Genomic DNA, 15,253 nt, shown 5'->3' with positions numbered 1-15,253 from the left:
ACAGGGTTATTCCATTTTTTCTATCACTGGTTAACAGTAAATGCCCATCTAAAATGTTTTAAAACTTTGATGCAGATGTAAGCCAGTGCCTGAATAAGCTCTCCCCTAATGTCTTTTGGTGAACTGGGAAAAGACCTCAGGGGTAGACTAAATTTGCATAGACACACCTATTTTGCCTAAGTGATCAGAAGACAGACCTGCTTTGCCAAAGGGATCACTTTTGGCTATTCTGGATGTTACATTACACTCCATATTTTTCATAGAAATATGGTTATGATATAAATATGGCATAACTAAGATATACTTTATGCAAGGTGGCTCATGCAAGGAATCATTCAAAAGGTTGTGATCTACTGAATGTGTTTATCCAATTTGTATGCATGTATCTTTTTTTTTTATCTGGAGCTAGGAATATTGACCATGTATGTGTATTTCAAATGTTCTACTTTGGGTGACACCTAATACTAGCCCTTTAGGTATAACAATGAAAAAGTCAGACAGGGCTGATGACCCATCAGCAAGGACAACGGCCTGTGAAAGAGCTTAGTCTTCCTGTGGACGCTCCGAACAGCCTGTGAATAATGGCTGCTATGACCCTGGAGAGACATGTAACGGAGTCACCTGGTACTTTTCCACTGTAGGAGGATGGGGACCAAACAAAGGATTCCTGCCTTAGGTAAATCCTTTTTAAGGGCTGGGGAGGTGATTGATCGGGACACTGCTCCATTGCCTACCCAAGAAGGACTGCTGAAAGAACCTGAAGGGAAAAGCAGGGATGAGTCCAGACTGAGACAGGGGCCCTGTCTGTAAGAAGAAATAACTGGAACTCTCAGCTACTGAAACTCTGCAAGTTACCTAAAATAACATTTAGGTGAGGAATTATTTCTTGAAACCAGTTTCTAAGATCTTAAGGTTAGTATGCATGTTTTACTTTATTTTCTCAGTAATCTGCTTTGTTCTGTTTGCTATCCCTTATAGTCACTTAAAATCTGCCTTTTATAGTTAATACATTTGTTTTGTTTATTATTAAACCCAGTTTGTGCAATTTCTAATTGGGTGGGGGAGAAAGAAGTTCTGCACATCTTTCTTCACACTAAGGGAGAGGGTGAATTTTTATGAGCTTGTGCTGTGCAGATCTTTCTATACAGTGCAAGACAATATTATTTTGGGTTTATTTCCCAAAGGGGGTATGGAAGTGAGTGCTGGGTAAATCCCCACACACAGTACTGACTTCAGTCTGTGTCTGCAGCTGGGTGTGGCCATACCTGTGTGTGTGTGCTGCAAGAGGCCAGAGAGCTAATTCAGCAAAGCAGGGAGAGGGAATCCAGGCAGTGGAGCAGGAGGAGCCGAGTGAAACCCCAGTACATCAGGTGGCACCCAGATGGGGGGTCTAACCCATCACACTGACTTAAAATTTACTTTAGTCTTAGACACAGGGGTAATGAAATGTTGTTATGCTGATTGTATGAGTAAAGGGCATCAGAACTGTATTTAATATGCCCTAATTGAGGGGTCACCCTAAATTAACATCACTTGCTAAGTAGGTGTCAAATCCAAGTGAAAGTCAGAGAGGGTGGGGACAGATGTTCCTACCTGGTGGTGTGGATTTCTTTAAAGGGTCCTAAAAGCCATTTGATCCTCTGCCTCTAGTGTATAAAGACAGAGCTGACTAGACTTAGTTGAGAGTCCTGGTTTCTTCTCAGTGATCACTACAGCTAAAAACACTGACAAACTCATTTAGGGTCTGAGCCTTAGACCTGATAGCATGGACAGTGTTGTAGTGCAAGACAACAGTGAAATCACTAAGGGCTGAAATCACTAGGGCAGGGCCAGGCGGAGGAAGCTCAGAACATGGCATCGCAGCTGAAGGCAGAAGTGGCAGAAGCAGCAACACTGCCAAACGGTGACAGAGGTGGCAGCAGCAGCATTGAGCAGCTGTAGAGATGGCAGTGTCATGCCGTGGCATCACTGGGTTGGGTCTCAAGTTGGTTCTGTTTGATAATGCTGAGAGGAACCCCTAGACACTGAACCCATCCTGTGTTGCCGACAACATCGCCTGACAGAAGGGTGACATATGGTGTGTTCAGGTAACAGGCTCAAAGAGCAGTAATTAATGTAACACAGAAGAACTGGGTCTTGAGGTTACAGCAAAGGATTTTGAGTATAATCCCTGGGTACTATTACCAACTTCTGCCATTGATTCACAGTGTGACCTTGGCCAAGTCCTGTAAACTCTCCCTACCTAAGTTTTCCCCATCTGTATAATGGGGCAAATAATATCTAACCACCTCACAGGAGTGTTGTGAAGCTTAGTTCATTAGTGTCTGTAAAGTGCTTTTTGATTCTTGCATGAAAGTTGCTGTACAGGTGCAAAGAAGAGAAGGTGCCAAGTTCCTGCTGAAGATACCTAAATAGCATGGCTAATCTGCTCCTGTATCATTACTTTACTCACTTCTTGTTTGCAGTCTGAAAATGTGCTGTCATTCTGGAATAATTCTTTTCTTTCTGTTCCTCTCTAGTGGCTGAGGTGACAGTGAGGTCTCCGAAGAGGTCAACGAGCCAAGTCAGGCGGGCAATTCCGCTGAAAGCTGAGAAGCCTGATCGCTCTTCATCCAAGGCACCACCTATAGGAATAAGAATGAAAGGACTTGAGAAGTGGGAAAGGAACCCCCACCTTAATCAGCTACATGGAGTCCAGCCAGGGGAAAGCTCTGAGGGTCAGTCTGGGATGGGAGTCTGACGGTTGGGACCCCAGTGAATCTAGTCTGCTGAAAAGGATTGTTTGGTGAGCTACGCAACAGGATATGCTGCTTCTTTTCTGTTATTCTTAAAGGCTGAATTCTATAAACAAACCTTTCAAGTCTCTCTTGCCCTCCTCAAATACTGATAACTCAAGGAAACTCTCCCACTATAGCATGTGTGTGCCATCTGTCCCGTTTAGGCCAGGACCATCTCCGGTTTCTGCAGTCTTGGCCAACGACCCAGAAACCCACTAGGAGCTTCTATTGGGACCAGGTGGGAAGTTTGAAGCTGCCTATTTATCCCCCTTTTCCAGCCTGAGCTGCTCTGCCTATGCTGAGGGCTCCAAGAGCCAAACAGAGTGCAGCACAGAGCATTGACAGGGAAAGGCAGCAACAACCTACCCAGCCAGCTGTTACAGCTGATGAAGATGGGCGGGCAGAAGAGGGCATGGGAAAATAATTGCCACCCAGATCCCCATCTGAAGGTAGAGAGGAAGACAGACATAGATACAATGAGTGTTCAGGAAAACCCTAAGGATATGTTGGGGAGCACTAGTATATGGGTTCACACAAGGGGATGGGGGAATGAAACCTTTAATCGATCCCACCTCTTTGAACACAAGAAGAGGGGAGGAACCTGGGGTTCCTCAGTGGAGAGTGGAGTGATTTTCAGCAGCTCTCCATCCTCTCTGGAGACCAGGTGAGGATGAGGGGGCTAAAGGGACTTCCTCAGGTCACTGATACCCCAACACAGAAAGAGAGCAGACAACAGCTGCAAAGATACTAGAGGGGAACAGGCTTGCTGTCCTCCATCAAAGATACTGGGGAGGGAGTAGCAGGCCACAGAACCGCTCTCCGACACAGGCAACTGCCAGCAGGGGAAAACGGTTGTTTGAAGGTCTCTCTGGATGGGTCCTGACTCCATGACTCAAACTACTACAGAACAAGCCCTCACACGAGTGAGTGAATGCATGAAGTGGCTGGCATCTCAGCAGGACAGGCAGCCCGAGTTTCTTTAACAACCGACCTGTGAAATGTAACGTTCCTTTCACAAGCTCCTTCCCAGCCACCTCCTTTTTCAGCTGCTTGTACTCTTCTGTCAAAAGTTCAATGTGCTCCACATGGAGGATTTTACCTGTCATTGAGAAAACGAAGATCAAATGGGATTAGTAAAAGCTTTCTGCATGAATCCAAATCCACTTCTAGGCAGTAAACCTTTTAGCAATCATCAGTGTGAGCACACTTCAAACAGCCTTATCTGTGGCTGGCAGAATGGTGCCAAGACAAATCGTCAAGACATTGCACTAGGGATCCAATTTTGGTTCATTGTTCTCAGGGGGCCACACCTACAGTCCACAGTTACAGCAACTTTAGCAAACAACGGCAGCATTTTAGCTATTGACTTCAATAGGAATTGTGTGAATGACCCAACCGTAATACTGTGCCTTGAAATTTGAGGCACTAGCCTTCAAAATGAAGCTTGGGTGAAGTCCTAAATCTTAGATTGGGAGTTCTGTGGAGCAAGCCCTGCCCTTGTGTTATGCCTCGGATAATGGAGCCCTGCACCTTGTTTGAGATTCTTAGGCACTACCACAACAGATGTAATCTAATGTTGTTGTACAAAACTAGTTACAACTTTGACTTTAAGGATCATCACCTTTCTGCTCAGCCATGTCCCAGAGCTCACGTGCTGTGCTAGCAGACAGTACCATGGGGTATTCGACAAGGACATGTTTCCCAGCCTCCAAGAACATCCTAGAAGGAGAGAGAAACAGGTCTTCAAAAGATGCTACCTTATTCATCGCTCTTCCTCTGAACAAAAACTCTTTCTTACTCTAGCAGCGAACCCCATCTCTAGGGATGTGGGAATAGCATTAATGAATGTGTCGAGAGTGGAGGTAATAAAAGGCATTTTCTTAGGGTACGTCTACACTGTGATTAGACACTCGTGGCTGGCCCGTGCCAGCTGACTTGGGCTCACAGGGTTCGGGCTAAGGGGCTGTTTAATTGCAGTGTAGACATTCAGACTCAGGCTGCAGCCCATGCTCTGGGACCCTCCTACCTTACAGGGTCCTAGAGCCCAGGCTCCAGCCCAAGCTGGTTAAGTCACATGCCTAGCAGATTTGGAGTCTATTTCTGCCTCCACCACGGACTTCCTGCATGACCTTGGGCAAGTCATTTAGTCTCTATGCCCCAGGTCCATATGAGGAGAATACTGCCTGTAGCAGGGTGAAACCCTGCTCCTGCTGTGAGGGGTTTAAAAGTGGCCTGGCAGGGCTTGAGAGCGGCTGCTCTCAAGGCTGGGCTGATTGAGGAAGTGGCTGCAGCTGGGCCACACCCCAATCAGGCCACAGCTGGCCCCTATAAAAGGCCAGGGAAGCCAGAAGCCAAAACAGTCTCTCTCTGCCTTCAGAAGGAGAAGGGCCTAGCTGCAGGGAGCTAGAGACTGGATACCTGAGTGAAGCAGGGCTGGGGAAAGGCTGAGGAGCTGGGGAGCTCCAGCCTAGACAGCCCCAGGCTGCAGCCTAGCAGTGGGCCAACTGGTACTGGGGGTTGCAGAGGGCAGCCCAGGGGCAGGCCAAGGCAGCAGGTCCAAGCCCCTTTGCCTGTGATGAGTAGGCTGATACTGCAGTCTGCCCCAGAGTGTGGGGCTAGACAATGATTGGTAGTAGCCAATACTGAGGCAAGGTGGGGCTAGAGGGTGGGGGTTCCCTAAGGAGGGGAGACCCTAAGAGAAAGGGGTGACTGCCAGGGGGCAGCACTCCATGTAAGAGGGCACCAGGTCCAGGGAGGGACACGGGGGGCCTGAAGACAGGTGGATCACTGGCCTGCAGAGGGCGCTCCAGCGCTGCAGAGAGCTAATTCCCGGAGTCACCAGCAGGAGGCGCCGCAGGGGTGAGTCCGACCCTGTTACACTGCCCTATCTCACAAGGTTGTTTTGGCGCTTAATTCATTCATGTTTGGAAAGCTCTATGAGATCCTTCGGTAGGTGCTTCAGAAATACAGGTTATTATGGAGAAGATGTCATGGATGAGAGTGTCAGGAACCAGTTGGTAGGGAGGGGCGGGGAAGGAATTGAAGGAAGTGGTATTTTCTGAATCCAGTGCTTGTATTTCCTGCAAAATACATGTAAATCCAACAGTACTAATACATGCATGCAGCAGAGCGCCTATTTCATTTTACCTCAGGAGGGTAAACCTCACTGTCACATTTACTTTGAGAATATGGGGATTATTTTACATTGCTAAAAAAGAGGAATGTTTCTAGACACGAATTCATTCTTTGATACAGCACGTTCCACTGCATAGCAGTGCCTAATGCAAGGAAGTAACAAGCAGAGAAGATAAAAAGAGAGACACATACCTGACGTTCTCCTCATGGCTTTTGTTGTCAGTGCTGATGATGGCCGCCTGGATCTCTTTGTTTCCCAGAGCATCTTGCAGACTAATCTGCTTGACCTCGTTAATATTACCCAGGGTTCTTCTAATTATTCAACAGAAAAAAATAAAAAAACAAACAAACAAACATCACAACCACAGGCCACGCTCCCCAATTATTATTGGAACCTCAGTCATAGACCAAGATCCCATTGTGTTAGGTGCTGTACAAAGATAGATCAAAAAGATAGTTGCTGCGCCAAACAACTTAAGTACAAGACAAGAGTCAACAGGTGGATACAAACAGACAAGGGAGCAAAAGAAAACAGTGAGACAATATCGGTCAGTTTAATGGACAGTGGTCACAGCACACCAGTGGCCTAATCACTGTAGGAATCATGGCAAAGGAGAGTTTGAAGGAGGGATTAAGAGGAGAGATGAGGAGGATGTTTACAGGGGGCTCCTCCCAACATGGGGGACGGCAGAGAAAAAAGCACATAGATGCTTGTTTGAAAATTTAACAGCTGGGTGGTGAAGACTGGCATCATTGCCAGAGAAGAGGCAGGAGTCAACATCTTAATAGTGTATGTGAGATGATAGGTAGGATGAGGACAGGCCATGCAGGCCCTTGAAAGTGAAGATGAGTCATTTGTGTTTGATGTACTAGAGAAGGGGAAGCCAATGGAGGGACATAAAGAGAAGGGTGACATGGTCAAAGTGACATGCTAGGAGAATTACCTCTGTAGCAACATTTTGTGTTAGACTGGCACAGTTTCCCAATGGAAGTGGTGGAAGCCAAGTATTGCTTGGGTCATTCAATAGTAGATCTAGCACTAGATAAAACACCCTAGGAACAAGGTTGCATTGGCAAGGAGATGTAATGGATGGCCTAATAGATCTTTTCTGTCTCAAACAGATATGATTAAATATAGCTGGAAAATACATCCACAACCCGAGATCCCCATATGTTCCACATAACTATTTTAAATCATTGTGCTTTGTTGCTATTGTGCAGAAAGCCTGAAAGGAATGCTCTGAGATAGCAGCACTGTTGTGCAGATTTGCTTAAGTTTCAGCCACATGGTTGCTGAGAATAAATGATACTGCCACCTAAAAGGTTACCTTATTGCACAGCCTACATTATGCTTTGTTCTTCAAAATCCACATCTGGCTTCAAAGACAAATTTTACAGCAGAGTCGCATTACCAGAGTTCTACAGATGAATTACTTATAGACACTGGCCCATCAGTGCAGCTGCTTAAAGCCTGTGCCATCCTATAGCAGAGTTCAGTCATTTGGTTACATTTCGAGTCTCTTTTAAAGGCCTGATCTTACAGGGCTCTGAGCTCCCTCAGCTTTCTCTGAGCTAAGTGAGAATTGAGGTGCAAAGCACCTCATTAGAGACACTCAGCATCTCTCAGGACTGAGTCCTAGATCTGCCTGAATGATCTCATTGAGGAGCTTTGCAAAGCTTCCTGCAATCATCAATCAACCTAACCTATGGACACTATGCGCTGTCACATAAACCGCATTTACTGTGCGCCCAGCAGGCCTCCTTTGAATTATTATATCGGAGAAATGTATCTTCTAAGATGAGCCTGAAAAGTTATACATGCAAAGGGGAGAGAGTACGTGGGGGGCAAAAATAATCTCTACACCACGCTCATTAAAACACATAACTGAAATATCTAACCTGGATACAAAGCCAAACAGTTTCAGGTGCTCAGAAGGGCTGGAAGGCATCGGATTCAGCATGTCTTTTATGCGCACAGATCCAGCAATTCCGATCCCCACCACCACAGTGCCAAACATTTTGTTAGCCTGGAACAAAACAAAATGGATAAGGCTACGAAAAAATGCATTCTGTTAATATGCTCCCCTTCCCCTACATTATACACCCACACTTTAGCATCCAGGCAGCTCGCCAAAAACACCCTGATGCGTTGCTGGAGGCTGAGTGCACTCATATCCTATTGAAGTCCATGGGATTTGAGGACGATCAGCACCTCACAGGATTGGGGCCTGAAGACTCTTGTAATTGACAGCCAGTATGTCAGATCCACTGTACAAGGCTGTTCTTTCCCCAAAATGGATAGGCAAATCTTAGAGAGGACAAGGATCTTCTTATTATATAACACCCTTTGCCCAGACTGATCCCAAAATATTTGACACAAACTACATTCAGGGTTCACTCCCTGAGCCTCTGTAATGCAGCTTTCTCTGGACTGAAACAAAGAGCGCACAGGAATGTTTCACAAAAACTTTAGGACAGGAAGTGAAGGATGCCCTTTTCCAGTTGAAACTGCTGGAGAATTTTAGAGATGCCAAAGGTAATGACCTAACTTGTAACTTGGCTGGAATACTAGGGTGACATCTCTACTCTTCTGAAAAGCACCATGATCTCTTTAATGACAAGTGGTCATGCCCTCAGTTTTCCTTCTCACTGAAAAAACCAGCACTTTCAATGGCAGTATCCCCTACTATCATAAAGGAGCATTAGCAGAAGACAGTGTGGTCCAGTGGCAGGGTGCTGAACCAGGAGTAGAGAGAGCTCAGTTCTATTCCCTGCTTTGCCTTTGACTCACTGTGATGATTTAGCCTTTGAGTGGCTGAGTATTCCCCCTGGGGATAATAAAGCTTATTCACGCCGTGTTCTGCTTCTTCTATTTCATCGCTCTGTCTTCTCCCCTTTTCCTTGCCTTGGTGCAATAAGATCTGTTGATTAGTTCTGCTATATGATTACTTCCTTTCAAATCTTTCCTAAAATCTCATCTTTTCCTCAATGACTCTTGTCTGATGGGATCACAGCAAAACATGGCACAGCTGCAGGCTCTCATTGCAATCCGTTTCTGCGACTGCATTTTCTAACTGCACTGACAATGCTAGAGGTCAACTGCTACTAAGAAATTCTATCAACTGGCACTAAAGAGTCTCACGTTGCGTATGTTGCATCTGGGTTTTCGCCTCTATTTATGTATTGCTGTCACTGCCAATATGGTTCATTTCATGTTTATTATTGTCTGTCTGTACTGTAGTCTCTGGTGAAGTGCTCCGACATACCGTCTTGCTTTAATATAAAGCAAGAAATGATTGATGTTGCAAGAGTCTCCACTAGAACCACAGCAATGTGCAGTTACCAGAGGGTGTCATGTGATGTACCAGGGAACAAAGATGCTGTTGAGCCCCAGGCTTGGTTTTATTTGGCCCACAGAGAGATGAGGTCAGAAAGACCATCACCAGCGTAACCCATTTCAAATGATCAACATTCCCTCCGAACAAATTCTGGGCCTGATTTGCATTTACACTAATGCTCCTATAACGGCCTTTTCCATTGCCAGAGCCGTGTACTGTGGGTGTAAATTACACATACACTTGAGGGCCAGTGTAAATGAGACTCAAGTCCTCTGACAGAGCAGGTAGGGTATCACTTGGTATAGTTTCAGTTGATGGTATATTGCCCAGAAATCCTACAATACATTCTGTGCTAGCAAGCGTAGAGTCCACAGAAATGCCCACAACTGGTGAACAGTGGGGAGCTATGATTTACTGATACAGCACAACACAATATTTTCTCTATTTGAGAAATCAGCTAAAGAAAAAAATATTTGCACGTTCAGGCCAAATTTTGCCCTCTGATCCAGGAAGCTCCTGTAATGTGTGTCTCAATACAGCCACAGAGTATCCCCTACATAGTGTGGGCAGACAGGGCTAATCACCTTTGTGATGATGGCAGAATTCTGGCAACAGATCAGCTGGTGAAGAGCATGGATATGATGCGTCCATGTAGTTTTGAGAGCTGTTTTTAAGGCAACTGTGTCCGAGGCTGCTAATATTTTTTACTGCTTTCAGGTATCTCCTATCTCACTTATATCTGCAAGCAAAAGTACTGCTCTTTTTGCAATGGTTGCTAAGCTCTCCTGAAAGCTCTGTAGGCTTCTCACTCCCAAGCAGTGCCTTTCCCTCTCTAGCTGGTGAACTATATTTCAATCCAGAAGGGGAGAGAGGGAGGGAGCTGAGCCTCTACTCTCACTGGCAGAAACAAAATACTATTTTTCTACAGATGCATAGGATACTGCACATGAAACCTACAGCTACCCTTTGAAAATCTTCCCAAATTTTGCCCCATGTAAAATTAATGACCTCCCAAAGTAGACACATTTGGCAGAGGCACGAAAGAAGCTTTCAACCCTGTAACAAATCCTGTTACTAAGCAACCCGTTGTCATAGCAACTAGCCATTCAGAGCAGGTCCCTAGCTCTTTAGGGCTTCAGAGGTTAAAAAGAACACCTCAGTCTTCACCCGGAAACTAACAGGCAGCCAATGTAGCCTGCACTTATATATAGATAAAGGGAATTAATATGCCAGCACTACTGCTACTTGTATTTTACTCCTCTCAGTCCATTCACACACCAGATCCTGAAACTGTTCAACAATCAAAGAAAGATAAATCTGATGTTACTGGGGCCACCATGCATCTCTGAGAGCAGAAATCAGTCCAAACCATTATTTCTGTGATTAATTTTTTTATTGGCTTTCATAAAGAAACAGACAGTGAAAAGTACAAAAAGGCAAATGCCCCACAGCCTGTATACATTTCCAAACACTGCACGCTTCATGGGATCTCTACCAGAATTATGCAATTTTACGATGTGTCAAAGCTGCAAGACCATATAATGCTACATAAGCATAAACGTTAGAGTGGGGGGGGGGGGAGGAAACAGTGTTAAAATAGAAGACATACCTAAATAGGGAGGAAAGAGAAAGGGCTAGGTAGAATGGAGGTCTGGCATTCTTGGAGCCATCTCAAGATATTTTTATCCAAATGTATGTAGAAATGTCGTCCAAATGTCTTCAGAACCATGTAATTGTTCTCTACGATGATAAACTCCTCTTTCTTTGGCTGCTAACTCAGCCAGGTCCAAATACCACTGCTCTATTCTAGGCAAAAGCCTACTCTTCCCCTTTTGTAAAACCACTCCCTTGGAGATCATTACAGCCCTCACTCCCGCCCATACCCCAACCCCCTGCCCCAGCCCTGCGCCCCCTCCTGCACCCAAACCCACACCCAGAGCCCGCATCCCACACCCCAATCCCCTGCCCTGAGCCCCCTCCTGCACCCAAACTCACACCCAGAGCCCGCATCCCACACCCCAATCCCCTGCCCTGAGCCCCCTCCTGCACCCAAACTCACACCCAGAGCCCGCATCCCACACTCCAATCCCCTGCCCTGAGCCCCCTCCTGCACCCAAACTCTCACCCACAGCCTGCATCCCCTCCTGCACCCCAACCACCTGCCCCAGCTCTGAGTCCCCTCCCATTCGTCTGAGCCCCCTCCAACACTTTGAACCCCTCAGCCCCACCCCCCAGCCCAGAGCTTGCATCCCAACCCCCTGCCCCAGCCTGGTGAAAGTAAGAGAAGGTGGGGGAGAGCAAGGGACCGAGGGAGGGGGATGGAGTGAGTGAGGAGGCAGAGCCTTGGGGAAGGGGTAGGGCAGGGGTGGGGCAGTATCTGGACCAAATTGATATGTTAGCAAGTGTTGTAAGTACCGCCACTCCACTAAGGGTGACAAGTCCTCACGATGCTTTAATGCTAGAGAAGGCAAACACCCTCATGACTGATTAATTGGGAAATCCATATGATGCCTCTGCTCAGCCAGTTCTTCCCAATTTGCAAGTGTGAGTTGCCTCAGATAGGTGCTTTTGCATGACAGTACTGCTTTTGCATGACAGTTAGGATGAAATGGTTACCTCTTAGCCAGAATAGCCAAAATCCTTAGCACAGCCACCACAGTAGGCACTTTTGTTTTTCTCCATCAGACAAAAAGAACCAAGGGCACCCCCAGGGGGAACTGGATACATTAACATATGCTCAGTTTTCACCAACGTGAGTATAAGTGTGTTAGACATCTGTGACATGATAAATGCTTAACAGTAGTTTTGGTTTGGGAGGTAGGTCTCGGAGACCAAACCTCTCCCCCCCCCCCACCTATAGGTAGTTGGATTTTTTTTAAATTACAGTTGTGGTCATTAACCAAGGCCCTGCAGGAAACTCTAATAATGCTATTACATTTTTTAAATAAGACAGATGGATACACACACACACACACACAGGTGGCCCACTTAGAGGACCCTAGGCAGAATATTGATTTCTATTGTGTTAACTCTTCCCCACAAACTTGGGGAGAGAGGATCCTTCTAGCTATATAATTAGCTATTTGAGAAAGTACAGGATCCATATCTATCTTCACTAGTTTATTAATATTTCTTAGTACTTTTATACCTAGGTACTTGCATCAGTTTATTTGTAGAAATTCCTCTGAGAGAAAGTCCCACTACACTAAAACCAGGAAATTGCCCAATAGTTCTGATTTTTCCCCAATTTATTTTGTAACCAGATATTAATCCAAATTTTTGAATTAGTGACAAGGGGGCTGGAATTGGAATTTTGGCTTGAATATACAAAAGGGCATCATTTACATATAACATCAATTTCTACTCCATGGAATAGAGCTGTCTGCCTTAGATATCTGGATGAGCCCCACAGTTACTGCTAGGGGAAAACCTTTATTTAAATACGAGATACTGGTTCTCTCTTATTATTTCAAACCTTCATTCTGGGCCAATGAGTATAGTTTTCCTTTAAATGCTGAAGTGACAAAAGAGAGTTTCCCTGCCATAATGGCTGCACTCTGTACCTACCTAGGTGAATAAAAATCAGTGATGAGAATTTTAAAAATTTTTTAAATTTAAACCAGTTTTTTAATTTAAATTAAATACAGGTTTATTTTAAAAAACTATTTAAAATTAAATTTGAAATTGACAGTCTATGTTAAAAATCTATTAAATTGTTTAAATTAAATACAAAAAACAATATTAAGCATTACACAATTACCTCCAAGTTTTAAGAGGAGTCAAAGGCTAAGCACCTGGATCTACAATTTTTTGAAGTGCTAAACCAACTTTTGACAGCAGTAGCCTCTTCTGCAGGTGCAGAGAGAATATTTTCTCAAGTTCAGCTGGTCTACACTACAAAGTTAGCTAGACATAAGTCACCTTGAGTCAACCTAGCGGTGCATGTGTATACACTCAAATATGTCTCCTGCCATTGTAAGCAGCCTGTTATGGCAATGCAGTAATACCTTGTCCTGATTGCCCAGCTTGGAGAAGAGGTACAACAGGGACCTGCAGCAGAACTGCGTAAAAGTGAAGGAACTGTGGCAGGCGTATCAGAAGACCAGGAGGCCAACTGTCAATCTGCTGTTGAGCCACAGACCTGCTGCTTTTACAACAAGCTGCATGCCATACTTGGCAGAAACCCCGCCAGCACTCTGAGAGCACCATGGATACCTCCAAGGAGCTCAAGACACAGATATCCACCCTAAACAGTGAGGAGGAGGATGGAGGACATGCGATCGGGGGCAGGGGTGTCCGGCTATGCTACGAGCCAGGATCTGATAGAGACTCCACTATAGTCTAGTCAGTCCTGGCAGTCAAGCACGGGTGAGCCTGATACAGGGGAAGGTAAGTGTGTGCATTTCCCTTTACAATGTTTAATTGAAGTGCCCAACGCCAATGTAGCAGGACACGAGTATCGACTTTGCATGAATTCACCCATACTAAAAGAGGTACAACAAAACAGAGGCAGACTAGTTATCTGCTTTTCATTCTCCAGTAGAGTTAGCCCTACACCCCCAACATTTCACATGGCGTCAGGGTAGGCATTCCTACCCCTATTGCTCCACCCCAGGGGACAGTAAGGAAAACTATAGCTTCACATATGCTGACCTTTGACAGCCACGGCTGGTGTACGTGTAGCCGTAATGAACTGAAATGAACATGAATGCTCTTTCCCCTTGTTAAAGTTCTGTTCCGTTAATTTAACTTTTTTTTTTTAATTATATTTGTTTTTTAATTGCAATTTTTTTGCACTGGTTTTGGTACCTAATAATCTGTTTCTGGTAAATTCATCTTTATTACTTCACAACAAATGCTGCAGAATACCTAGCGGCACTGAAAGCACTCACTGTTTGTTATTGTACAGGGCGACAGAACTCATAGGATCAGTGACAAAGAGCGTAATAATTGTGAATGAACAGCAAACACTGCAAAATGAATAGGTGCATTAACCGTTATATTCATAGATGTGCGCCAAGCACCACACAATTCTTAACAGCCCCCAAAACTGCAGGGCCAGGTAGAGCACAGTCCACCACATTACTGTGGCTCACTGTTAAAGTGCTCTTTCAAGGCCTCCCTCGGCCACATAGCTTCACTCTTGAACTCTTAATAGCCCTTGGGGCTGGCTGTTCAAAATCAGCAACCAGCCGCTCCACCTCCGCCCTCCACCACACCGGTAACGTCTCCTGCTTTGCCTCACAGATATTATACGGGACACAACAGACAGATATTGCCACTGGAATATTTTTCTCACTGAGCTCTAATCTTGTGAGTAAAGAATGCCAGCATCCCTTCAATCCACTTAAAAGCACATTCAATTGTCATTCTGCACCTGCCTTGCTGGTGGTTGAACTTTTCCTTGGTGCTTTCAAAGGGCGTCAGTGTATGCCCACATGAGCCAGGGGAGCAAGGGGTAGGCTGGGTCCCCTAGGATAACTATTAGCATTTCAACATCACCAGTGGCAATCCACTGATAGGGAAAGGAAGTCCCTGCTTGCAGCTTTCTATGCACTCCTGTGTTCTTAAAGACACAAGTGTCATGCACCTTCCCTGACCAGTTAACATTAATGTTGGTAAAGCATCCCCAGTGAGCCATCAACGCTTGCATAACCATAGAATAGTACCCTTTCTGTTGATGTACTCTGTCAAGATGGGCTGGTGCCAAAATAGAGATATGCGTGCCATATATCACCCCACCACAGTTCAGAAAACCCATTGCTGCAAATCCATCCACTATGTCCTGCATATTACCAAGAGTCACTGTCCTGTGTAACAGGAGACAATTAATGTCCCTATACATTTGCATGACAACAGCCCTCATTGTGGATTTTCCAACTCCAGAATGATTTCCCACTGACTGGTAGCACTACCACCTGGTGTTGCATACTTCCACAGTGTGATCACTTCTCAACTGTTCATGCAGCACTGATTCCAGTGTCCCTGTGCCGGAGGGCTGGG

General features: G+C 45.4%; 1 protein-coding gene across 7 annotated transcripts in view; it reads right to left on the bottom strand.

Annotated features, from left to right (window-relative positions):
- The window catches only part of BLVRA (biliverdin reductase A), a 133,568-nt gene that overhangs the window by 3,536 nt on the left and 114,779 nt on the right, over positions 1-15,253 (bottom strand). For all 7 annotated transcript variants that reach the window (XM_039524695.1, XM_039524696.1, XM_039524698.1 and 4 more), the window contains exons 2-6: positions 7,812-7,939; positions 6,105-6,224; positions 4,399-4,496; positions 3,769-3,876; positions 2,453-2,624 (exon numbers count right to left, since the gene is read on the bottom strand). In XM_039524695.1, the coding sequence (XP_039380629.1) occupies positions 2,453-2,624; positions 3,769-3,876; positions 4,399-4,496; positions 6,105-6,224; positions 7,812-7,939 (626 nt within the window). The remainder of the gene's footprint in view (positions 1-2,452; positions 2,625-3,768; positions 3,877-4,398; positions 4,497-6,104; positions 6,225-7,811; positions 7,940-15,253) is intronic.

The sequence above is a fragment of the Mauremys reevesii genome, linkage group 2 (assembly GCF_016161935.1).
Source record: "Mauremys reevesii isolate NIE-2019 linkage group 2, ASM1616193v1, whole genome shotgun sequence".
NCBI lineage: Eukaryota > Metazoa > Chordata > Testudines > Geoemydidae > Mauremys > Mauremys reevesii.
The sequence above is the reverse complement of the archived record's forward strand: the minus strand, read 5'-3'. Positions and strand labels throughout refer to the sequence as shown.